The 26,203-nt window shown below is 45.3% G+C and overlaps 1 protein-coding gene across 4 annotated transcripts; it reads left to right on the top strand.

The window, feature by feature from the left end:
• Positions 1 to 1,120: 1,120 nt before the first annotated feature.
• PHF11 (PHD finger protein 11) lies at positions 1,121 to 26,026 on the top strand. Of its 4 annotated transcripts, XM_075086833.1 has the most exons (14): positions 1,188 to 1,263; positions 2,362 to 2,416; positions 3,804 to 3,864; positions 4,205 to 4,350; positions 4,929 to 5,049; positions 5,933 to 6,068; positions 7,704 to 7,811; positions 8,553 to 8,686; positions 11,808 to 11,854; positions 15,608 to 15,666; positions 17,167 to 17,230; positions 19,189 to 19,311; positions 20,680 to 20,751; positions 25,017 to 26,026. In XM_075086833.1, the coding sequence occupies exons 6-14, from the start codon at positions 5,961 to 5,963 to the stop codon at positions 25,154 to 25,156; spliced, it is 855 nt and encodes a 284-aa protein (XP_074942934.1). In that variant the 5' UTR covers positions 1,188 to 1,263; positions 2,362 to 2,416; positions 3,804 to 3,864; positions 4,205 to 4,350; positions 4,929 to 5,049; positions 5,933 to 5,960; the 3' UTR covers positions 25,157 to 26,026. The 4 variants fall into 4 exon arrangements, with proteins under 4 accessions (XP_074942917.1, XP_074942925.1, XP_074942934.1 ...); XM_075086824.1 differs by lacking the exon at positions 2,362 to 2,416 and having other exon boundaries at positions 1,137 to 1,263; XM_075086841.1 differs by lacking the exon at positions 3,804 to 3,864 and having other exon boundaries at positions 1,199 to 1,263.
• The last annotated feature ends 177 nt before the right edge of the window (positions 26,027 to 26,203 follow it).

The raw sequence follows: 26,203 nt of genomic DNA, 5'->3' as shown, positions 1-26,203 counted from the left end.
GCTGACCTTGGCTCTGAAATACTGCATCTGGTCAGGTCCAAGAGATTTGGGACACCAGCTGGAATGATGCCAGCAGTGCTGAAAAGCTAAGGCTGTTCTAGCCAGTAAAGGGAACTGATCTTAGAAAGCTCCATGTTGTGTTTGGTATGGCCTTCTGGTGGGCCAGTATGTGCCTGTTATGTTGTGGCTGGTGAGCTGTATGAGGGTGGAAATACAGGGTTTGTTTAATGACCCCACGCAATGCAGAGGAACTTCACTTAGGCCTGAACCTTGGTCTTGCTGGCACGATTTTGCCTTAAGCCTCGAGTCGCTGATGTTCAAAGAGCTTGCAGAAACACTTGAACCTGCATGAAGCAGGAACAGGAAATCCCTTGGTGAGTGTTGTGTTGAGATCAGCAGAGCACCAAGCTTCTCCCAGTAGTGCTTATGCTTTGCAGTTAGGTAGGGCCCACTCCTCACTACTCCAGCAGCAGGCAGCTGGAGGGGGTCAGCCTGTGTCACGCTTATGTTCAAGGAAGGACTGGCAAAGCCCTGCAGTGAGGAGCTGGCACAGTAGGAAGTCTTGTATCCTCGATTGCCTGAGGACAAGCCTGTCTTCAACCTCCTGACCAAGGGAAGCGCTGACCGGTGGCATCGGACTGGTCCAGTCCTTTGTGTGCTGGGTGAGCACCACCATGGGCGGGTATGAAGCCAGCGTGCTGCAGCTGCTGCCTCCTCCACCATGGAGAGGCAGACTGAAAGAAGGGCCTTATGGTTGCGGGAGGCACACCACTGTGTCCTGGCTTTTCATGCCCCTCTCTTGAATCAGCTGCTTGGTCAGATGTCACCCTGCCAGCTCCATGTTGGGCACTGCTCGTGACCTCCCTATTGCATTCAGGTCTCTTACTTGTTCTGATTAAGGGACGTGCAAAAATGAACGGGGGACGATGGAAGGATGCAGGATCTCCCCTACCCCGTGGTGAAAAATCCCTTGGGAAGTGGCTGCCCAACGGCGGCCACCGGGAGCGCCAGACGCGGGTATCGAACCTGCGGTTATCGGGTCCGGCACGCCCAAAGGACACTGGCCACGTGACCGGCGGCGCATCTCCCTCCCCGCTCCCCTCCACGCCGGAGCCGCAGCCAATCATCGGCGGGTGCCCAATGAGCATGCTCCGTGCGGCGGCTGGGCACACCCACTTCCGCGCGGGAGAGTTGGGGCGGGGGGGGAAAGGTGAGGGATTGTGGAAGTGGGCGATCGTGCGTGGATGGTTCCCCCACCCCGCGGTAAGTCTTGCTGCGGGAATGGAGGGGAGGTGGAACTGGGGCCACCCGCTGTTCGGCGCCCCCTCGGTGCCAGGTGTCGTGTCCCGTCCGTCCCGTTCCTTACCCTTCCCCCCCCCCACCCCGAGTCTTAATGAACGGGCCCGGCTGCGGCTCGGGGGGAGAGCGGGGCTGAGGGAGCGGCTGTGAGGGCGACCCCGGGTTTCCGTCAGTAGTGGTTGCCGTTGTCCTGAGGCCACCCACTGCCGGGCCTGACTCGGTACTGAGCCTCCCGGGGCGGCAGGCCCCGCCCCGGGAGGCTCAGCGCCGAGTCAGGCCCCAACTAGATGTCAACTCGCCCCGTTAGGCCTCGAAGTACTGGGGTATGAGGGGAGATACCGCCTCAGCATGTCCCGCCTCAGCGCCCGGATGTCTAAATCGGCAGAGAGTCGATCTTCAGGAACTGTTAGTGTCTTAAAAATGGCACTGCTGTGTTTAAAATGCTGGAAGCGGCATGTCAGGAGAGGGTAAGGTGTTATTCTGTGAGGTGCATCAGGGTGTGGCTGAGGACATCTAACAGTAGAAGTCCAAGCATCTCCCACCTGCAGTACTGCGTCCAGCTCTGGAGCTCTTAGCACTGAAAAGACATGGAACTGTTGGAGCAGGTCGTAGGAGGGCCACAAGAATGATCAGAGGGCTGGAGCACCTCTCCTAAGGGGAAAGGCTGAGAGAGTTGGGGTTGTTCAGCCTGGAGAGAGAAGGCTGGGGGGACACCTTATTGCGGCCTTTCAATATATAAAGGGGGCTTATCACAAAGACTGAGACTTTTTCTCAGGCCCTGTTTTGTCAGGACAAAGGGCAACGGTTTTAAAGTGAAAGAGGGTAGGTTTAGATTGGACATAAGGAAGACATTTTTTACGTTAAGGGTGGTGAGACCCTGCCCCAAGTTGCCCAAGGAAGTTGCAGATGCTCCACCCTTGGAAACATTCAAGGCTAGGTTGGATGGGGCTTTAAGCAACCTGGTCTAGTGGAAGGTGTCCCTGCCCATGGCAGGGAGGGGTTGGACTAGATGATCTTCAAAGGCCCCTTCCAACCCAAACTATTCTGTGATCTTGTGAATAGGTGAGAGTTTAGATCTAATGAGGAACCCTCCAATCACCTCCATCACTTGGATCAGGTACATTAATGTATACTTTTCTAAATAAAATAATTTTTTATATTGTAAAGATATTTCCCCTGTAGCAAGTAAAAGGTGATCAGAAAGAGGGGTTTCTTTGGGTTTTGTTCTGAAACCCATGCAAAGGCTGCGTGTGTTTATGCTGCTAATGACTTGAGGGATGGAGAGGGGGCTTGTGTAGATCATGCCTAGCCAATATATGACCAGCAGTGCTTCTTTCCCCACAAAGTGCAAATGGAGGACACAGTGGGTGTAACAAGTGTGTAATTTCCTCCCTTCTCCTTACTTCAGTAGATCAAATCCTTCACTATACTAGGTTGAAGAGAAGAGTAGGAGCTGGGGCAGTGGGTTTCAGTAGCTCTCTGCAACTGAGGGGACTTGGGTTCTTTTCCTTACTCCCCTATAGTTATGCCAAGTGACATTCTGTGCCTTAGTTTCCTCCTGGGCAAAATGTGTGTATTTACGTGCAAGGGTGTTCTCAGAATTGATTCTGGAGAGCAAATACTTAGACAAACGGGTAATGTTTCAGCAAGGTGTATTTGGAAGTATCATAATCCGTGTGTGCTGGCCAACAATGTTCTTGTCTCAGTTTACTTTCTGTTTCAATTCCTGTTCTCTTCCATGTCGTCACTGTTGGGGAAAAAAAAAACAACCAAAACTGCTTGTAGGAAACAGCACAGGTACCAGAGGAGCAGCCAGTCACATATCCCTCAGCTGCCTTTCCTCTGCCTTCTGTTTTGCAACTTCATTTGCTCTGTTTTTAGCAGAGGGCAGTGGAAGGGCCTTCTAGCTCTTACGGATAAATTAATCACCTTAGGTTGCCACAGTTGGCTTCTGTGGCAGTCAAAGTGAGAGCTGGCTGGGAAGAGTTGCAGAAGGACTTTGTGACAGTGAGTGATTTGACTATAAAATAGCAGGTGAAAATCCAGCATCGATAAGTGGAAAATGATGCATGTGTCAGAGCAACAATCAAAATGCCGCTGCTCTCCATGTTATCTGATACCACTTAGGAAAGAGATCTGGGGGACTATAATACGTAGTTCTATTGAAGTGTCAGGTCCATACTCTGTAGCAGTTTAAAATGTGACTGAATTATTAATAGGAGAAAAATACAGAGCACCGTTGTGCCTTTGTATTGTAAATGGTAGCCCACCCTTTTGGAGGTGAGGCCGTTTGCTCCTCTTGGAACATAGCAGGAGTAAAGGAGAGATTGGGAAGTCACAGGGATGATCAAAGATGTGGAGCAGCTTATGTACAAGGAACAACTAAATAGTTTCATATTCTTCAACTTGAAAAAGAGACAATAGGAGAGAGAATAATAGATGTTTGCTGTCACGAGCGTTACTGGAGGAGCTGAGTAAGGAACAACTATTTCTTGCCTTTTCAGACAGATCCTGGGGTGTCAGATGGAATCCGTGAGCGGCAGGCTTAAGCCCTGCGAAAGCAAGGTTTGTTTGGGTGAAATGTAATTAAAATATGGAACGGGAACCATACCCTTAGCCTCTCCCTTCTCACTTGAGAGCAGCTAGCCAAATCCATTGCCCCGGTTAGCTCAGTATCTTCTCCCTGGCAGTAATCTGTAGCAGAAAGCTAGGGAAGAGCACAGGGCCAAAGCAACACACCTGTGTGTGAGAGGATACCAGGCTAAATGGGGTAGCAGGTGCAGGCTGGCTTCTTCTGCAGTGAGGAATGGCCAAGAGCTGTCCTTTCACCACTTTAGGATTCCTGCAAAGGTGCTGGAGTAACCCAAAGGTGGACCTTGACTGAGTGTCCTCTGTTTTCCTGCAGCACCACGATTTCTCCTGAGCCTGCAAGAACACCAGGGAATCTACAGATTCCACTTTTAGGCTCTTTCTCACAAAATTCCCAGAGCCCGTGGAGCTGGATCCTCTGACTGGGCCTGAGCAGGGCCTATGTATCTGCTTCGATTCCAGGTATTAGCTTGCTGCAGATAACTTTTCCTGAGTTCTAGGCTGTTCAAACTCTTAACTTGTTCTGCTTTTTAATTTCTTTACATCTTTGTTTTCTATTCTATTCCTACTATATCTATTTCTGTACATTTCTATTTGTTTCTGTCATATTTATTTAATGCCTAAGTTCTGTGACTAATGTGATGGTCACTGTATAGATGGATATTGGAAATCAGTCTCTATCCTACCTTGCTTACAAGAGATAGAAGGATGGGGGGCAAAATCAGATGTGTGTGGAGACAAAGTGACTTGCCATGAGTAAGTAAATTCTCAGTGGCAGAGGCAGGGGAGGAAATCCCCTTCTACTCTGTTTTTTTTGTCATTTGAGACTATCCCCTCCACTTACAGAAAGGAGATGGGAACTAACGAAAACAGAGGTTGGCTGTTGAAAGCCACAGGAAGGTTGTGAGATTTGCTGGACTGAGATTTTCTGTCTGTTTTGTACATGGACCTTCCTGCCTCTCTTTCACCAGAATAATTTAACCTCAGATTTTCTTATTTCTTGAAAGTAAAAGCAGACTTTTCTTACCCTTATCCTACAGGAGTTTGTGCTGTTGGAGGTGACGTCTCCAGCAAAGGGAAGTTTGGAGTGTCACACCTAGTAGGACTGGGAAGTTGCTGAAGATTTCTGCGGTGCGGACTTGCACAGAAACCATAGACGAAGTAAAACTTGTGCTACTAATGTGTGGTGTGATGCTGTAAAATGCTGGTGGGGGATGTGGGTAAAGGCTTATCCAGAAGCATTTAGACTGTTTTGTAAAATAAGTAGCTAGCCTTAAAATTTTGCAGCTGGTGGGGGAAAAGAGAGAATGTGTGAAGAAGAACAATTAAGACTCGAGTGGATATGGCCAAAAAAGAGCACAGATGTCCATGGGGCAAATCCCAGGGTCTAGAGAAAATTATGTCACTTATGTTAGCCTCTGCCTCACTGAGAGAATGTTCAAAGTTTCTGACTCTGTCTTCTGCCCCCTTTTACTTGCAAGCCTTTCCATGCTTCCTTGTTACATCTTTACAGTAAGCAGTTAGTGTTTCTTCCTTGTTTTCTGTGAACTCTTGGAAGGCACTGGAGAAGCTTGAGGATGGCTGTTTCTCTCTCCTTGGTTGACTTACAGTCTCAGTGTGGCAGAACTAGCTTAAGGAAGGCACTGCTATGAATGGTTGACCTCCAAATAAAAGGGGTTTCACATCTAGGGCATGTCTTGCTGTCCTGCTCTTGGGCCTATTGTTGGAGTAGATATTGTTGAGCAAGCTTGAAAACTCTCGTATTATCCCTTACAACTTATTAGAGACTTTCCAAGAGAAAATAAAATAGTTTTCCTCCTGCCCTAACTGCTGGGGCTCTAGGGAGCTGGTTTCCATCCCACTGCTGTCCCAAGAGCAGGCTTTGCCTATTCTATACTAGTTGTTGCTGGAGGACCAAAGTGCCAAGGCTCAGGGGATGTAGGTGAAGGAGCAGTTAGAGGGCAAGTGCTAGCAAGCTCTGCTTTCCTCTGTTCGTCCTGCTTGGTGTGTGTGAGTTGCACCAACTGCTTATGTTTTGTCCCAGTTTTCCTGCTCTAGGTGTTTTCTCGATAATGGCGAAGATGGTGAGAACAACGTGTGCGTTTTGTCCACCAGGGGAGGCTGGTTCCATAATGTATATTGCCGGAGAGCAAAATATTGCAGCTCATCAGGATTGTCTGGTGAGTGGCTTTTAGTTGGTCGGTACCTAAGAGGAGTGGAGAAGAAGGGCTAAAGAGGAAGTTTGCACTGCCTGTCTATTTTTGACTCTGCAGTGGTGCCTGAATTAAAAGGTTGGTTACCCAAACCAGCAAGCTTATATTAGATTGGAAAGCTATGAAAAGCAACAGGGCAGAATTTTGGAGGGGGTGGGCCACAGCTGCACAGCTGGAGACATTGATTTGTGGTGTTTTCATGCATGTCTGTTCCTGATCAATGTTCTAGACACACATGCAGCCTATCAGTAGAAATAGGTCTTCTTGAGACATGGAATTGAATGAGGCTGCTCAAACCACGAAAAGTTGTTTATTTAATTAAACCTTTGCAGGAAAATATTTGCATCACTTGGTAGATCAAGGTAAAAAACTTCCCAGTCTGTGCCTTGTATAAAATAAGGAAGAAAAATATCAGAAGTTGATAATACAAAAATATCCATGAAGCTCTAAGTGTGCTGTGATACTAGAGTGTATTTACTTTTCTTGCTGTCAAAATGCCTCCCCTTTATTCCAGGATCTTAGTGGAGCTGGTTCTTTGTGTGCAGAATCAATTACAGATGCCATATTCTCCTATCCTCCCTTCAGTGAGGGTCACTTAGTACAGGAGATGCATCTGCTGCAGGAACAGCTTTTTGGCTTTCACTGTTCCAGCCTTCTTATTCTTGCAGGTTTTATGTTTACATCTTTATTTTTCTACTACTATTTTTTTTCTTTAGCAGAATGTTTCAGAAACATCTGATGCCTATTTTAGTGTTACTTGGGTGTTTTGTTTGAAACAGGCTTTGTTAGGGCTAAAATGTTGCTTCCATGTTGAAACTTTTTTTCTCTCTCCCTCTTTCTCCCGTCTCTTCCCACGCCACAACTTTACTAATTTCTCTGCCTTAGTCTTCTCTGCGCTGTTTGGCTTTTTTGCGGTTAGCTATCACCTTCTGAGCAGACTGTGCCTGCCAGTTGACGTAAGGGTAGCTCACTTTTCTTTGGAATTAGCTATATATAATGATTAGAAAAAGTTGCTAAGAACTTTCCCTTCCTCGCCTATTGTCATGGCTCAGCACTTCTATGGGAATTAAAGCGGCCCGAACGTGCAGGTATGCGTTTTTTATGAGTTTCTCCAAGGCTTTGTACAATGTTTCTCATGCAGTCAACTGTTGTTGAACTGCATGGAAGTTTTGTTAGAGAGAAATGTTGCAGCCAGCTGTAAGCCTGAACAACTGGGCAGATAACAAGATGTTCGAGGTGTGGAGGTCTGTCAGCTGAAGAGCTTCTCCTTACTCCGGGCAGCCTGGACTACCAGGCTTTCTTCATTCCCACTTCTTATTAAGTCTACTTTATCACCTCGTAATCTTTTCTTAGCTCACCTTCAGGTCATGAGAAATCTCCTATATAGACAGAGGAACTTCTTTTGTCTGGGAAAAGGTTTAAGCACAGCTCCTTGTTCAGAGTAGGTGAAACCTCTTAAAAACACAGAGAAAAATCAGCCTTTCTTAGATAGGGCAAGTTGTTGTGCAATAAGAAAAGATGTACCCTTCCTCTCTTTTCTCTGCAATTCACTGGTGACTGAGTCACTTTAGTAATTCTTAATATTGTCTCTTTTGTTGTTAGTTATTTTCCTCAGGATTTGTGGAATCTGAAGAGCATAACCCAGATAATCTGGATATAAGGTTTGATGTGGCATCAGTGTTGAAAGAACTCAAGAGAGGAAAGCGGCTGGTAAGGAGTTTCTTTCTGAATCTGCACTTAGTTCCATGTCATAGTACTGAAGGTTGTTCTGGCCTGTGTTACCCTTGAAAAAAATGCAGAAAAGTACTTGGTCCTTCTGATCTAAGATTAGGAAAATTACGGATTTAGAGTTAGAAACATTGATTTGACATTATATTTGGTGAAATTTAATTAATTTTGTATTAAAATGTGTTGAGTTTCATGGCATTTAAGTTTCCTAAGACTCTTTGGTGAGGGACTAGCCAGTGCATGAAGGAAAATTATGCAATCCATAAGTGTAAAGGGAAACACCTTCTGGTTTTCACAGAAGGGAGGTTATTTATATGAGGTTTTCTTATTGGCTTTGTCCTCAGCTGCCCTCTTCCCTTACGTTCTGGGTGGGACTCATTACAAAGTTAGCCTAGAAAACATAAATACAAGCAGCAATACCATTAAGTATTGAAATAACTTGGGCAAGATTTATGGGAGGGGGGAAGTTGCCCAGTGTCCTCACATGGCTCTTTGCATCATGTTTCAAATTCATCAGTATGAAATAGAGGTGAGACAGCAAAAAGGTGGCTGAAATAATGACCAGGGTAGGAGTTTGCAGGAGTGAACTTGCTTGATGAGTTATACAGAGGCAACTTACAATGAAAGGTTTGATTTTCCCACAGAGGATAGTATTTTCCTCGTACGGCAAGATTTTCAGTAGTTGTCTGTAATGCTTACCTGCTAAACCTCGTCCTGTTCTAGGTGTGCAACTTCTGTCGCGAGAAAGGAGCCACTGTGGGATGCGAGGAAAGAGCCTGTCGAAGAAGTTATCACTACTTCTGTGCACTCTGTGATGATGCAGCAATCCAAACGGATGAAGACAATGGAGTCTACCGGTATTTAACCAAGTATTTTCTAACTAGTTAATGTCAAGATTTTGGTGGTGGTGTCAGGAACAGAGACTTAAAAATTGTGTGGTTTTAAGTTTTTTTGAATTTTTTTTTTTTTTTAAAAGGAAATATGTCCTCTCTTAAACTGATGCTTGATCCACTGTTCACGAGCAATAGGGGAAATGTTTTCCTTTCACAGGAAAACATCACAGCAGTGAGAAGGAATCTATTCAGTGTCTGAGCCTGAAACACACCTGAAAGATCACTAGGCCAAAACTGAGGAAATCAGTCCTTACTGGCTATCAAGCTAGTCTTCAAGGACCAAGATTTTTACTAATGTCACTCAAATTCTCAATTTCTGTTGGGTCAGAAGCTTCACTAAATGTGGTCTGAGCACAGAGCGGGCTATAGCACTTCTGGATCTGTTCATATCAGGCAAATTCTGGTAACTTTCCCTCCGTATGCTAGTGGAGAACTTTGTATTCCCACCAAAGGCCTTATATCTCAACTATGTTGCTAGCATTAACACAGTTAAACAGACTTGAAGTAAATTTTCTGTCCTGATCATGCCAGTCCTGGTGTCCACTGCCCTCAAGCTGCCTGCGTTGCCATTAGATGGAACATCTAATGTGAATGAGGATGCAGATGAAGGGGTTGAGAAATTGGGACTTCAGAGGCCTTTTGGAGTGCTGAAGTTATTGTAAAGTCTGAGGTGCATAACACCGCTGATGTCCATTCCTGTGCAAGGCCAGAGATATCACAGATCATGTTAGTCCTAGATTAATCTGGTAGACCATCTAATCACTACTTGTTTCAGGAAGAGATGGACTAGTGCAGTCCTTGGTAGTAGTAGAAGATGGGTGGGTCCTTTTGTGTCAAAACACTTGTCCTCCTGGCTGCTTCACTGTGGCTCTCAGTCCAAAATAAATGTCTTTGTCTGAGGCTGTAAGCCCAGCTCTGTAGGGAAGATGATACACTTAATTTATGCTTATAAAGTCTTCAGGATTCTGCAAAGCTCATTAAAGAGTGTATCTGGGGAGGTGGAAACTTTCTATGATCACAGAATAAGTGGCTCTCACCACATAGCTTTAGAAAGGATACCCCAGGCTGAAGAAGACTGAGCTTCTCAAGATGATGAAAAATGAATGGGCCTGATAACAGTCTGGATGCAAACTGGTAAAGTAGTAGTTGAATATATAGTTTGATTTGGTGGTTTTCTGAGCTGGTGACCTTGGTGATTTGGAAGAGGGACCCTTAAAAATGCCTTGTATTAAGTTACTGTGAGACTAGCTGTTTGTCCTGTATAGAAATATAGGAAACTAGGCTATAGTGACCTGTATTGAAGAGATGAAAAAGGACTGGATTAGAGAAAGGTGGTGAGGCAGGTTTCAGGGATTTGAAACCAAAGACTTGCACAGTATCAGTGATATAAATAAAGCACAAAATTTGTAGCTAGTCTGAAATTATTGGAGAGAAGAGGAACAAAACTTGAAAAACAATGGGTATGGATTGACAGCCCCCTGCACTTTTTCATGGCGAAATATAACATACTGAAAAGCAGATCAGAAGAAATAATTCCTTCAAGAGAGAGCAAGCTGGTGTTTTTAAATTGAGTTGCCGTCATTGTGATGATGAGCAGTGATTATCAAAACAAATAGAGCAGAACAAAAAAGAGAAGGTATGCTATGGAAGTGGCTAGTAAGAGTAGAGGTGGGGAAATAAGCGTAATTTGTACTGCCATCTTGCAAAAATGATGATAGGGAAGTGCTTCCAAATAAAGTGGCTTGAGTAGTAAAAGGTATTGTCTGTTCTTTGTAAGATGTTCTTGTACTTAGGAAGTTTGTTTTTAAATGGGAGAGAATAGAATTGAAGGGAGGGGAGGAAAAAAACCCACCTCCAAAGGGCAATGTTAGAAATTCAGGAAGGTAAATAAGGTGCCTCCAGTACTTAGCTTTCTGATTGAATTGTTAGGCATGCATAAATCTGGGGTTTTGTGCATCAAAATGAATTTCATGCAAAAAAGCTGGGTCGTCAAGACTGCCTTTCTAAGGTCAGTGCTTCTATTTTGTTAAAATAAAGGAATGACAACAATTAGAAAATGTCCTAGTAAATGCAGTTCCCCTTCCACTTGCTTCCAAACACTTGAGCGTTAGTCTTGGCAAATAGATTTGTAATGAAGAGATCAGCTAAACCATACTCTTGATAAGGCAATTTTGCTTAAAAAGTGATTTGGGATCCTTCTGTAAGAAAGGCATATTATAGAAGCTGGTTCACATTCTCTACACGTTATATCTAGAATATAAGGAATATTTCCAGTTGTATTTGTAACGTTTTGCCTCTTCCAGGGAATTAACTTTGCTCTCCTAGAACCAGAGAAAGTATTCCCATTCACGTTTTAATAAAGTCTTTAAGGAACACTTGGATCAAGCAGCTTTAAGCTACTGGATCTCAAACAGGGTGCTGTACTTCCTCAGGATTTGGGGACTACCTCATGAGCACCAGGCAGTAGAAAGGGAGGGGCGCAGAGATCTCCAAGCAAGTAACTGGTACTGTGTGTGGCAGTGCAGTGCTGTGTGGCTGTGCCAGCACACCATGCAGGGCTTATCAGTCCAAGCTGACTAGGAAGCAGATACGTCTGAAGAGGTTCTGGACCTGGCCTGAGTGGTACCGGGCAAGAGGGCAGAACTGCAGTAGCTGTGATCAAGCGATATTAGTACTGTGGTGTTTCATCCTGCAGCATTAATCGCATTTTAATAAGGCATTTCAATAAGAGTACCTCAGCCACAGCGATCGCCACACCAGGTGAAATGTGTATGACTCAGGATTTGAACAGTGAGCAAGTCCAGACAGAGTGGGGTGATGGAACTGATAATTCAAAGCTTCGGTGTTCAGAGGCCACTGAGGCTCTAAAAGTACAAATACAAGCTTGTGCATGTATGTGACTTCGCAATAGGTGCTTTCCTAGGTGGGTAATGCTGAACAAAAGTCCTGATACTTTTTTTTTTAAGCGTCTTTCAGATTTCAATGAAAAGAGGGGAAAATATCTGTTAAAATCAGTCAGCATAACTCTGTTTACCTATTTATTAATACTTTTTCTCTTTTTCTTAAAACTGAACTTAAATTTTAGAGTGTTCTGCCCAAAACATGACCCAGGCAATAGGACCAATCACTATGGTGAGTTTCTTTAATGGCTTCATTGATTTCATTTGTTTTAAAAGTTTGCATCCTACAGTCAATAACTCATTTGAACAAAATAAATGTTACTCCACCTTATAATTGAGCGGTGGATCTCTAATCTTGCAGGAGTGGTTTGGTTGAGGTCCATTAGTATGCAAAAAAATCAAGAAGGTTTTTTGAAGTAGGAAATGTTTATATTTGATTTTCCCTGAATCTCCCTCAAAACTGACTTAAAGCACTGTGGACCTGATCCTTTACAGATTTAATCTAACTCTGTGCAGGCAGGTAGGCCCAAGCAGCTTGTAAAATCCATGTGAGATACGAGAGCCATGCTACCAAGTGATGCACAAGCTTGCACTTGATCAGCAAAGAGAGGGCTGTTACAGGAGTCACCTTGGGATTTTTATCTGTAGTTACCTTAAAATGGTTGCATTTGCATGGTCACATTTGCATCTTCCGTGTTCACTGCTGTAGTTCTTTAAATAGAGCCTTTCATTCTGAAGGATCCCAAAGAGCTTTTTAAGTGTAACAGAAGGGTTATATGGCCCCTGTTTAAAGATTGCTGCCTTTGCTACAGAAATGCAGCTTAATTTGGCAGTCCTGCTCCTTGCTAATACAGAGGTAGTCAGGAATCTCACTGAATTAACCAAAGCTGTGACTTTGATAACCTAATGCATACAATCCTGCCCAAAACAGGGTCGGTCATAGACTAGCCTTCACTTTGAAGTTGAGCTCAATCAAACTGTGAGCACTAATGCTAAGAGTGGTGTGCTCCCACTGAAGCCTAGCGAACTTCGGCTAATCTTCATGACAAAGCCTGGCTCCACCCTGATGCCACTCAAGGGGCAGGTTAGGTGATTATCATTTAAACTTTTAGTCGTAGGGTCTGGGGCTTCTCAGCCAGACATACAGTCTGTTTAACACCTGATATTGCTGTGGTTCACTAACCAAATGCAGCTTCTTATTTCCTTAGTAGTTTTGCTTTTTACTTATCCATAGTTTTGAGGCCTGACTTTCCCTCCCTTTTTAAAATTAATTTGATTTCTGTGGTCTAATGGTTGTTGGTCTGTTGGGTCTGTCTGGGGTCCCAGGTGGTTTCCTGTCCAAGTACTAGACAGGGCCAGGGTCGCTTTGTTTCCAGTATGAGATGAGATTAAGGCATTAGGCCCAGCCCTGTAGATGACCTTCATAAGGAAGGCTTAAATCTTATGAGATTGACGGTCTTGGTGTCTTCAAGTGCTGCATATACAACGTGTGGCCTGTTCCCTGAGGAGAGAGTTTTCTCCTAGAGGAGATCTTCCAGATGCACTTAATTTGGATACCCTCGTTCATGAGGGGTAAATGGATTCTGCTGGCAGTGACTGCCCTGCCTCCTGAATGAGCTTCTCCCACCTCTGTCTGAGAGAGCAGCTCTACCCCAGGAGGTGGGGAGCAGCTGTGAGAGTGGGGTAAATGACACCTGGGTCCCCAAGCCCAGTGTCTCCTGCCTCTGAGCAGCTCTCAGGTGCACGTGTCGTGCTCAGAATAGCCAGGGGTATCTGCTGGTTAGTTGGCTGAAGTAGCAGGTGCTCTGCCCATCTGGGCAGGCAGGGGATGCCAGTGCTGAGAGTGTGTGCAGGTCCGCACAGGGTGGGGAGTGAGACAGGCTGGGATGGAAGTGCTGTGGCTCCACAGTGGAGTTTTGACTTAGGCGAAGTAGCTCAGCCATTCCCCTGGGGCAGTCTGAGCCAGCACTGGGCTGTGTGGGAACAGGAGCTGGTACAAAAGGGCTGCCTCTCCAGGCTTGTTTTCCCTGGTAGGTTGGAGAAAATAGGGTGAAGGAACATCCTCTTGTTCTTGGTCCAGACACCACTCCTGTGCTGAAATGCCAGGGCTCTGCTGACTGATTGGAAGGGAATAGGGTGCTTTAAGGGCCAAGAGGCTTCCTTGCAGCTCTGTACAGCAGGGATGGGAGGGCAGTTTGGACTTGGGAACAGGCTCCAGGTTCTGCTTAACTGGAAGTGTGGGATATGCCCAAAGTAAAGAGAGACCACATTTGGAGTACTGTGTCCAGTTTTGGGCCCCCCAGTTTAAGAAGGATGTGGAACTCCTTGAACAAGTCCAGTGGAGAGCTACGAAGACGATCAGGGGACTGGAGCATCTCCCATATAAGGAAAGGCTGAGAGACTTGCATTTGTTCAGCCTGGAGAAGAGAAGACTGAGGGAGGATCTCATCAATACCTATAAATATCTAAAGGGTGGGTGTCAGGATGATGAGACTAGGCTCTTTTCATAGTGCCCAATGACAGGACAAGGGGCAGTGGGCACAAGCTGGAACACAGGAAGTTCCACCTCAATATAAGGAAAACTTTTTTCCTGTGAGGGTGCCAGAGCAGTGGAACGGGCTGCCCAGGGAGGTTGTGGAGTTTCCTTCCCTGGAGACATTCAAAACCCGCCTGGACACATTCCTGTGTCCCCTGCTCTGGGTGTGCCTGCTCAAGCAGGGGGGTTGGACAAGATGATCTCCAGAGGCCCTTCCAACCCCTGCCATTCTGTGATTCTGTAAAGGCTGACAAACGTAGAAGAGCAAACAGCACTGTGGGGAGCAGGAAGAGTTGGGCTGCTCTTTGGACTGTGTTCCTCTTATTTTATAAGGCATCCCTAAAGCAAACATCAGGAAGAGCTGAGAAAATTCTACCATAGGTCAAAGATTTTGTGCTAGACAGCAAGGAACACATTGTGCCTTTACCAGTGTCTCCTAGGCTGCTCCAAATTAGGCCACCCAGCTTTATTTTGGATGAAACAAGAGGCTATGATTTCCTTTCAGGCCATGAAAAATACAAATGTCCAGCACCAGCACCCAAAACCCAAACTTGTTTCAACAGCTTTCCTGTACCAACAGTAGCTCCTGATTCCTCTTAATAGGATGATTTCTAACAGGAAAAACCTTATTAAGCACTGCCCAAAGGATGTAGAGTTAAACGGGAGGGGGGCATATAACCCCACTGCATTTAAAACCTTCAGGTTTTGGTGGGTGGTTGAACTCTTCTCCAGCTTTCTCTTCTCCTGCCATGTCTTCCTTGCCAGAGGTATCCTCCTCTGCATGTGATGCTGTAGCTGTTTTCAGCAGCTGCCAGTTATGACATTGGAGGGAGGCTGGTGCATGGTGATAGAAAGGACAGAGTGAAAGCAGATGATTTTGCAGAGATCTCATACCATGTCACTAAAAATACTTTGTAGTAAAATTATATTAACCTACAAGTCAAATTGCTTCTGGAGGCTTTCTAGGAGGGTCATGATATCGATGACCCCTAAAATAATTCTTCATGTAGTCTGAGTTTTGACGGTGTATTAACATAAAGAAGAATTAACTGGAAAAGAAGAAAGTAATCTTTCATAAATTTGCCTGAAGTTTTTACCACCTGGAGGCAGTGCTGCTGCTGGGGAGAATAAGTTCACTCTGCCACAGTCAAAAATCTTATGTTAAAATCTGGGTTTGCTCTATACTGAGTTTAAAAGGCAAAGTGATATCCTAAGGCTACGGTGATTTGCACTTCTTCCTAATGGTTCAGGCTTGTAATTTATCTTACATGGAAATAATATGAATTCCACTGAAAAGTCAGGTATTTGGGGAAGCTGAAACATACTCTTGCCTTGCCACCCAAAGTGCCTCATTTTTGTAGCTTTTTGGGAAAAGAGAGAATGTGAATGACGTGAAATCATCGGCCTGAGGTTGACATGTTTGTTACTTCCTTGTTTCTTGATTCCTAGATGCAGCTAATAAGAGGAGACGACGTACACTGAAATCTTCCACCATCACAGAACAAATGGTAATTCTGAATTTAAGTAGTTCTAAAACAGGAACCTGCATCTGCTACAGCAAAGGACTTATTTAGTGAAGTATTTTGCCAGTGTATTCAGAAAGAGGCTTCCTCACAGAAGCAGGAGCTTTTCCTTTACAGCTGCCTTGTTTTGATCTTGTCATTCTGTCAAAACAAAACTGTTTGCATTTGGAGCTGCTTCAGGCAGAGTCAATGCTGCCTTCAGGTAACGTGGCACGAATGCGGTAGGAAACTCCAAACCAGACTGACTCAGTGGCTGCGATCATGACCTGAGCAGAAAGGGCTTCACTTTGGGCGCTCCTTTTATTTGGAAGTACTACATCCCTCAGATTTGCTTAGGGCTTGACACAGTTTCCGTGAAAAACTGCTTTTGATGAGTCACTTGGCCTTTTAAACTGCACTTAATCGTTTCTGAGCCTGTGCTCATGGTACATGTGGCAGATTTTCATTGCAAATCAGGCAGTTCTCAGCTCTGCCAGTGAAGATGGCCTTCCCAGGGGTTCAGGAGCTGTCAAGCAGAGCATCCCTCTGGCTGCAGGGGAAGTTGTTTTAGAGGCTGTTGTTATAAAACCTGTAAATGCAGCTTGTTTTGAGGTATTTCTTTTGGCTCCACGGAAGAATGCATGGGAACTTCCACTGATTCTTGGGGCGAGGGTCAGGATTTCTCCTTTCTACAGGAATTAGCACCCAGCTTTGCTTGGGAAAAACTTCTGCCTTTCCCAGGTCTTGAGATTAAAGGGAGGTCATGTGAGGGGATGTGGACAATCTTTGCAGCTTTTATATAGTACTCTTGTAAGGGTAGGTTGTCTCCAAGAATTTCTCAGCTGTAAGTCCACTTACGTTCCTGGTGTTATGACTAAGATTCGTTTGACCCATTACCCACAGTAATGTGTGGTTCCTGCTGCTCTCCAGTGCTAGCAGTCTTGGAAATCAATACAAGCACTGCAAATAAGAAGCTGAGGGGCTCCAGGATTTCTCACAGCAGGATAGCTTGTTTACCATTGTGAGAACAATGCATTTTTACACTGGTAGAGTTTTGTGACAGAGCTTAAGAATTATCTGTAGTACTGTGGTATGACGTGGAACCACAGAGAATGACTGCATCCTGTCCAAAGGAAAAGAAAAATATTCCCCCTCTCCTCTCAAATTCTTTCTAGTATTACATCAGCTTTAGGGAACTGAACATCATTTGCACTGGGAGTTAGCAGTAGGCATTCATTAACATCTGTGCTGTTTGCAAATTAAGGAGGGTGGGGTCCCAGGTGTTGGGCTTTTCTTAAAGAGTTTTTCCTCTGAAGCAGTTTTTGCTTCCCTTTCTAAAAACAGCATGTCTGGAGAGGAATATCGTTAGCTGTTCAGAGGAGCTGACTATATTCTCAGAAATGTGGGCTCTTTTTTATATTTGTGCTAATATAGAGATAAGATAATGAAAACGAAGCAGTAAGTGCCAATATGATGTAAAAATATATTGTTTTCATTGTCTTACAGAGTGCAGAAGAGACAGCAGAAGAAAACAGTTTACGAATACTACAAAGAAAAAACAGGCATAAAGGTGCGTTTCACTTTATAGAAGAGCTAGGAGATACTGTGATCTGTTATGTGGAAGTTCAGAGCTTGGAGATGGCTGATAGCAGCGATGTATCTTTATTATTCTCCTGAGACAAGCAACCCTCCAAGCTCTGGCAAGGGAGCGGAAGTCTGATTGGCAGAATGACTGTGCAGGTTTTAATAACTGTGCAGCAAACAAATCTCTGCGCTTCGTCTGAGGCTTGCTGTGTGATGTGAGCTGGTGAATTCACCTGGAATGCCACCGCGCTGGTTGGCTGCTGTGTTCAGCTGTGTGTCGCCAGCAAGCAGGGGTGCCCCTGCCTGACCCCCTCCGTATAAATACAGTTAAATTTAAAATGTAATAATTTCCTCTTCACCTTGGCCTCCTTGCACTGAGCCCCTCTTGAAGGAGAGGGGTGCAGTTCTGCCAAGTGGTGCTTTGGAATGGGTTGGCAGGGGAGGTGCTGTGAGGAGCCGGGCTTGAGCGAGAGAGGAGTTCAGCACGCTGTGATCAGCAGCTCTAGCTCACTGGGTGGGAATGGGGCTTGCTGAACGCTGCTAGGGTTTTTCCTGCCACTGCATGCTTATGTTATTTTGGACCCTAGGTGTATGTAGGGTGCTTAACACGCTGTAGTATTTTACTGCATACATGTGGTATTACAACAGTGAAATCAAGCTCCGCACCCATCCTTCAGTTCTGCAGTTTTCATGTTACCCCGAAATTCCTGCTGCAATTGCTTGTTGGGATTATGCTGCCACTTGGAAGTTTGGAAGGCGTTAGAGGTGATTATTCACCTTCCCATGGTTATGCTTAGTACATGGCACAGTATTGTAACAGCAGGGGGCTGCCTAATGTGTTGTCTGAATTTTAGAATCATAGAATCCTTAAGGTTGGAAAAGACCTCTAGGATCATGAAGTGCAACCATCAACCCAACACCACGAGGCCTCCTAAACCATGTCCCAAAGTGCCACATCTACACGTTTTTTGAACACCTCTGGGGATGGTGACTCTACCACCTCTCTGGGCAGCCTCTTCCAATGCCTGACCACTCTTTCAGTGAAGAAATTTTTCCTAATGCCCAGTCTAAACCTCCCTTGATGCAGCTTGAGGCAATTCCTCTCATCACTAGTTACTTGGGAGAAGAGACCAACACCCCCCTTTACTTTGACTTTACCTTTGACTACCACTTTAAAGAAAAGGGAACCTGTAGAGAACCCAGGAATACTTGTAGGGCATGTAGTGGAAGTGAAATGGCATTTTTTTTTCTCACAGATGTCTCTAGAAAAAATTAACGTTGTTTTTAATGGAGACTGGTAGGCTTCTGTGAGCTGTCTGATAGCGCTTTCCTTTTGAACAGCCCGTTGGATCGATCTTACTGAAACCTGTTACTGACCTGCTGCTCTGAGATGGAGAAAAAATAGATAGTTATTTCCCTAGGAATCCAAATCTGACAGAGTAGGTATATCAAATGAGCTGTAATAAACGAGTTTAATGCCTGGATCACTTGGAGTAAAAGTAGCCTTAATTATTTTAACAAATCCAGTACTGCTTCACTTTTTGCACTGTTTTCTATCTTTTAGCTTGTTCAGTCCACAGTGTGGTCACAGCAGTTGAAAGGGGGAAAAAGTGAGACAAATCACCTGCTTTGTTATACTGGGGGTATCATGAGGCTTTAGGAATGGTGCATTTAGAGTTGTGGAGCTTTTGATGAATGAAGCTGAATCTAGAGCTTAGGTAATTTTATACCTGGCGCAATGCTTACTTTTTGCCTGACCACATTTTTAGTTCCTATTGAAAAGGGCTGAGTGGGTGGCTGGAGGAGCCAGGAATTTGCATAAGTATTTGTTACTGGAAGAGGGACTTAACCAAAGTGTGCGTTCCTGAAGCCGGTGAGTGAAGCCCGTGCAGCTGTGGTCAGGGTCACTTTTGTATAAGAGTGTGTGTTTTTGTGTTTTAACAGTCCGAATAGACTTCCTTAGGAAATGCAAGCAAGCTGGGCTTTTGGATGACATATTTGAAGAAATGCTGGACACTCTTCACCTGGCGCAGGAAAAACTGATGGATGATAACACTTCAGAAACAGGTACGGAGACCCACGGAGGGCTCTGCTGTCAGAGCAGAAATGCTGATCTGAATGCCAGGCACTCAGCCCCAGGTCACCTTTCTCAGTTGTTCTCTGTGCCTTTTGGCATTATTTGGCACTTCATCAGTGCCAAATAACCGGGTCCTGTCTTATTTCTGCAGCTGCACAGCAGGTGGAGAGTGAGTATTTTTTGGTATACCTGTGTCAGTAGAAGGGAAGAGCTGCCAACTCAGCATACTCTAGTAAGGCCTTCTCACCTTGGAGTTTTGAAGCCACCTTTTTACCCGTTGGCATAAGTGTGGGTAGGTGCATCCCGATCGCTTCTCCCAGGCAGAGAAGAGAACCAGGTTTTATGTAGATCATAAGTCTGTGTTGCTCTTACAGCTTCACAGAGGGACCAGATGTCCGTTAATACCAGCACTCTCTTTTGAGGGAAAAATCCCTGCGTATGTACCTTTTAAGTTTTTGGAAGATTACTTGTAACTTCAATGTCAACTGTTAGTGTGTATCTGGGGGTTTTATGGGTTTAAGTATGAGCCTGTATAAAGCACTTGGTTCGTGGAGGATTCCGCTCTAGTGTTGCCTTGTCCACAACACAGTGAAAAAAAGAACATTTCAAACCTTTCTCTCCTGTTGTGCTCCCAGCTTTACAGAGCTATGAATAATACTTTTGGATAAAGAATGCTAATTTATGCAAAGTAACTGAAGCACAGGCATGGGAAGTGAAGTGTCCCACCTGGCTAAATCTTCCTCACGAGCAGCTTGCACGTAACATGACAGTAGCTGTTAGAAGCAGTAATGACGTCCAGGACACATGAGGGGTTCAAAGGTTTTCACCATTAAGCACATCTCTTAACAGTCACGCAAACTACATAGATGTGTTGTATTTTGTTTCATTGGAAGCCTCAGCTACGAAACTGAGGCATAGTTCTGGGCTGGTTTTTAACATCGAACAGTGACAGCGCTGTCCCACCTGTCACGTGGTCCGTCAAGAGGAATTGGTGCGGTTAGCCCTGCCGTTACACGTGCGGTCCTGCGTGATGGAACGGAATATGACTTAAGTATATTGCTCATTTTTAAATAGACTGTTTGTGAGGTGCAGACCTGAAAAGGGGATTGCAGGTAGGTCCCCTTTCCTATTTGATGTATGACACTAAAAAAAACAAAAAGGTAGAATTGACAAATTGATCCTTCTTTCTCCATATAGACTGTATGAGAAGGAAGGCATCTTAAAACGTCAGGCAATCAGTACGCTATCAAATAAGTAATTACTGTTTTGTGCTGCCTCTAATGTAGGGCTCAACATTAATGCAAGGGTTCTGTAAACCTTTACCCTGTAATATTAAAGCAAATAATCTCTTTCCCCAGAGTATGAAGAGACAGTGATGTCGCTCTTTGACTGTGGACTGTTTGAAAATATACTGACAAATATTCATTCAGGTATGTGAGAAAAGCTGTCAGAGCAGCAGCAGTTGGTATGGGGTTTGGCACTGAGGTTATCCTTCTGAGCATTTTGATAAAATGACTATTTAAAATGAAGATTCCAAGGAGAACTTTTTTCTCAGCGTTAGATAAATAGTTGAATAAAAGCCGTTGCTGCCTGACTCTTTAGGAATACAGTACGTCAGACCTGGCTGGCTGACCTGAAGAGGGAGGCAAGCCACAGTTCCACAGCTTTAAAGGACCGAAGGGTGCCTGCCCCAGAGGAACTTCCCTCTCCTGCAGGGTGTGCTCAGGTCCTGTTTCCGCAGGTGATTTCCCTTCCTCCTCTGCAGCTTCTCTTCAGCACCCTGCCTGCCTTACAGCTTTGCCCCTGTCTGATGCACGCAGTTCAGACTGGCTGTTGTGTTTCAGCTGAGGGCATTAAACGCTATGAGCAGAGCTCACCTGGCCCTGACGCCAACTAACGTGCTTTGAAAAACAAGCTGAGAGTGCTCAGAGTGAAGCGAAAATGGGCAGGAGGGGTCGCTTGGGACCACCGCTGTGGAAGGAAACTCTGGGGCTTGGACTGCCGTCTCAGCGATTGTGAGCAACAAGGTTAAAACTGTTTTTCAGCTAGGCGAGTCTCTCGCTCCCATTTCCCTCGACGACAGTTAGCAGACTTGTTCGAACTTCTGCTCTGATTTATCCCTGTGAAAAGGAAAGCGGGTTTTAATTAGCGAATGCTGAGGTTCAGCACATGAAGGTGATGGTTGCATCACCTGTTCCACCTTCACTTGACTGAAAAAGCCAGGCCCTCTCTTTCGTCTGCCGTTCTTGCATTTACATTCTTCTTTCAGAGATGGGAGTGACTGGCATTACAGAGTTATCAGACGCAAGGTTCCGCCAGTGCCTCGTCTGAGGGCATTAATACATCTCCGCTCATTATTCCTCATGTGACACAACCTTGGATCACACTTGTTTCTTTCAGAGCTGCGTCAATTATTTCATCCCCTTCTCAGCCTACAGGAGAAATTCTTGATAGCAGCACCTACGTACCCACAACCATGTGACACTCGTGTGAAAGTTGTCCCCTTTCCAGTTACCCTCCGCTTGAGCAGCTCAGTTCTTCCTGTACCACACAATCTGCTTGCCTGACACTGTCAGCCTCCGTTCAGTTTCAAGGTCAATAATGAAAACACACATCGAGGCTGGATCCAGAACTGATATAAGAGGAGCTCTTAAAATGGCCAAGTCAGAAGGGAATGATAACCTGTTAATTACAAGTGGAACTGCAGGGGTGGCAGGAATTGGTGGGTTTTTTTCTTGCCTTTTTCCTTTTTTTTTGGTGTCCCAGACTGTGTTCCAAGCTCTAGCTACAGTGTCTCTCTGATAGTGTATGAAGGACTTGTAAAAATACTGTATTTTCTTTGATCTTGTTCCTGGAACTGATGATTTTGGGTCATCTGACACGCTTCACCTTCAATCCATTTTTTCCATTTTGTCTTTTTTTGACTTCTTGGATCATCATCCAAAACCTGTTCTAGAGCCTTAGCATCAGCACAGCAAGGTTTTCCTGAACTGACTCTTGATACTGCTGAACGGTTCTTCTGCAACGTGCAGCTTTACCGCAAACTTGACTGCCTCAAACTTTTTTCACACGGGACCTGCTATCGCCTCATCAGTGATTTCAAAATTCTAGGTTGGAGATTCTTGTTCTCTTCTCCAAGGAAAAGCGACTTCCTTTAATTTTGCTGTCCGTTCTGTTGCCACGTGTCCTGCTTGCGGCGGTACCTCAGTCAGCTTTATCTCCTGTCTTCACTGGTCAGCAGTCTGCCAGATAGTGTTTGGGCTCTGTGTAGTGTTTGTTTTCGGGGGATCTGTAGCCACAAACTCTGCAGTTTAGTCGTGCGGGCAAAGAGGCGACACTTTTACAACTGTTGTGCAGAACCGTCACTGAGAGCCCCTTAGTGCTTGTCTTACGGAGGAGCGAGTCATGCCAGGTCCGCATTCCTCAGGCTCTTCCCTGAGGAATTCCCCATTTTACGTCCTCTTTCCCTTTAGGTCACCCCTGTATGAGGTGGAAGGTTCCCAGTCTGTTACCTGCCTTCTGACGGAATCAGTCCCATAGGCCAGTCATTCCCATCACAGACATATTTCTCTGGGCTATTTCTGTTTCTGCCACATTCTTTTGAAGGAAGAGAAACAGAGCCATGTGCCTTCTGCCTGTAGGTCACCCGCGTGTTAAATGCAGCGGCACAATCGTCATATTTGCCCTTCATTTTGTTTATTTCTGATAATTTACTAATTCATATTCCAATATTCTCAGAGAGTTTTTTCCTCCATCTCCTGCTTGTCCCTGTCCAGCTCTTTCTTCAGACATGTACCTGCTGGTTCTTTTAACCATGTAGACGTGATACCAAAAGGAGATGCTGTAAAGGCTGCAGGCGGCAAGCAATGAAGGGGAGGCTTTCCAGTCAGCTGTTGGGCTGACACCGTGCAATGGTGGGCACAGAGGGGGGTGAGACAATGGTGGGCTGTGACACGTGGCTGCAGAGGAATGCAGAGAGGGGACAGGCATCTCTGGCTTTGTTTCAGTCAAAGCTTGGGTGGGGCACCAAGTCCCTCTCCAGTGAACTGCTCCCCTGAATTATCAAGAGGCAGCAGATGCCGCCATTGCTCTGGCTGCCCGCTTCCAACATCTGCGCTCAGCCTGTTGGCTCCTGTATTTGATCTCATTAATACTTATAAATATCCAAAAGGTGGTTGTCAAGAGGATAGGGCTGGACTCTTTTCAGTGGTGCCCAGTGACAGGACAAGGGGCAATGGGCACAAGTTGGAACACAGGAAGTTCCACCTAAACCTTAGGAAAAAAGTCTTTCCTGCGAGGATGACAGAGCAGTGGAACAGGCTGCCCAGGGAGGCTGTGGAGTCTCCTTCTCTGGAGACATTCAAACCCTGCCTGGATGCATCCCTGTGCCCCCTGCTCTGGGTGTGCCTGCTCAGTCAGGGGGGTTGGACAAGATGATCTCCAGAGGTCCCTTCCAGCCCCTGCCATTCTGTGATTCTGTGATTTTAAAATGCATGAGGAAGGTTTGTACACGCACATACATCACCTTCCACATACACACACTAGAGCAGCAGCAATGGGCTTTCTGAACACAGAGGAAGAGGTGGGGGAAGGCAGAAGGCCAAAGGCTTGTTTTTTTTTTTTTTTTAAAATCAGTGTTAAGGGTGGTTCAGGCTCTAATTCAGAATGAACAGAGATAACCATCTGGAGCTACTTTCCCCACTCTAGCTGTTACGACTTTGGAGACCTTCAACATCTCCCCCCTCCTGCCAAAAAAAAAAAGAAAAATACATTTTGCTTCTGGCTAAAATCTTAACTCTGGTGTTCTCACACACTGTGAGGAAAACTTGTGTGTTGGTCACTGACTGACTGACTTTGCTGCTGGGAGGTCACCGCTGCCTCTGCGTGTGGCGTTACTGGAAAAAGCGGGTGCTTCATTTAAACCTTGCAGCTGGTGAGAGCAGGTGCTGGTAACGCTTCTGAGCTCTGGCGAGGCCTGTAACCGGCCTGTCACCAGTTTCCGTGGTCTGTAACATTAGGAAAACGGAAGCAGTAGCGAGAAGCAGAAACCTGCTTGGGGAGGGTTTTGCGAGTAAGGTAAAGAACCTGGTGAATCCCGTCAATAACTGTTTTGCCAGAAGTCCTGAGTCGTGTTTCTGAGAATCCACCTGGTGAAAGCACCTGTCTAACCCATCTCTTTTTAGGTTTAATTTTGTTGTTGCTGGCTAAAATCCATTAGGCTTGTAAATTTGCTTTAGGTGTGTAATTCAGCTATGTTATTGTTAAAGACTTAAAATGCATCTTTATTGGAGGAGTCTCCATGCAGACAGCTTCTGAAAAGGGAACCGTTAAACCTCTTGTGCAAAACGACATTGGGTCAGTAACTAGGCTAAGGATTTTGACATTTGAATTAAATCTACAGCGTAGCTAGTGTTGCGATTACAGCGTATGGGTGACGCGGGCTGTAACTCCGCTGCTTTGCGTTTCCTTCTGCCACCTTGGCGCTTCGGCCGGCCTCCTCCACGCGACACAGCCCAGTGCTTGGGGACGGGCCCAAGCGGGCAGGTTGCGGACGTCGCTTCAGAAAGGCGGCGGCGTTACTGCAGCCTGAACTAGGCGCTGGCAGCCTCGGCAGTGTTAATGCATAGGTAATGTGTATTTTAAATTAATAATAGTTGCACGTGAATAAAAGCTTTTGTCTCTCTTTTCATGATAGCAACAGAGGAGAAAATCCAGGAACTTCTGGAAAGCAGGAAACAACTGGATAACAAGATCGAGCTACTGCAGGACTTGAAAGAAGTCATCCTTCCTACCCAGGAGACCATGGCTAGCACTTCAAGCACGGTGTCTGAATAGCCCCTAGATCTGTCTGTAACGGTGTCGATATTTAGGATTTTCTAATGATAGAAACCATAGACTGCGTCTGGTCAGTGTCTAAGTAATTTTCCTCTCCCTGCCCCGATACAGACACAAGCAAGACCTGGGTGTTTTACTTGGTTTTATACCTCACTGTTGCAATAATTTTAAGTTGTCCCTTTCTTTAAATTTTACCGTGGATCAATGAGTGTAACACACCAAATTTAGCTTTTTTTTAAATCTCAGCAAAACCCTCCAGTCAAGACTTTTTTCGTCAAAGACAAGGGAGCATCAGCTGCCACAGAGCACTTTTTAAAGTCACTTTAGCCGTGGGAGCCGTCTTCTGACTGTGTGTGTAGCTGCTTCGCCGTCTGCACATAGACAGTGGTGTTTGTTGTAAGGCTCACAGTGCTGCTTTGGCTTGCCAAAGATGATAAATTAGCAGAACCCACACTCAAAGAAACCTTCTGAATTATGTACAGGAGTTTGGGGTTTTTTTAAATTAATCAAGAATCATTTAACTGCTTAATGTATAACTAGTTCTGCTGCCATGGCAGCAGTGAAACAGTGTTTGCAGGCAGACCAGAGATGGTCGGGCATCATACTTCCATGGGTTTTGTCTTAAAAAAAAAAAAAACAAAAAAGTTTGAATACAGAAAAGCATTGTTTAGCTACAAAAGGGTAAGTTAATGAAATAAAAAAAATGTTTTTAAGAAAGCTGTGTCTTTAGTCCTGTTGCACCAGGCGTGGCAGAGGAGGGGTTGTGCTGTCACAGTGCCCCTTGGTAGCAAGCAGCGTGTGTTGCAGCACGATCCTGCTCAAACAGCTGTACGCGCCCTCTGACTAGTAAAAATTTTTAAATGGAGCTCATTCTGTATGAAGGTGGAGATCTATTAGCACAGAATAACGACTTTCAAAACAGAAGCTCTGGGGGGTACAACGAGTATCTGTGCCTCACAGAACAAAAAACTAGTATTTTTACTTGCTTAGCACAGGCCTGCTGGCTGGCCAGGAGTAGGCCCACAGCCCTTTACTGCTTGAGCCAAG

This window comes from Phalacrocorax aristotelis, chromosome 1 (assembly GCF_949628215.1).
Source record: "Phalacrocorax aristotelis chromosome 1, bGulAri2.1, whole genome shotgun sequence".
In the NCBI taxonomy this organism is placed as follows: domain Eukaryota; kingdom Metazoa; phylum Chordata; class Aves; order Suliformes; family Phalacrocoracidae; genus Phalacrocorax; species Phalacrocorax aristotelis.
This window is presented reverse-complemented; position numbering and strand designations above follow the sequence as displayed.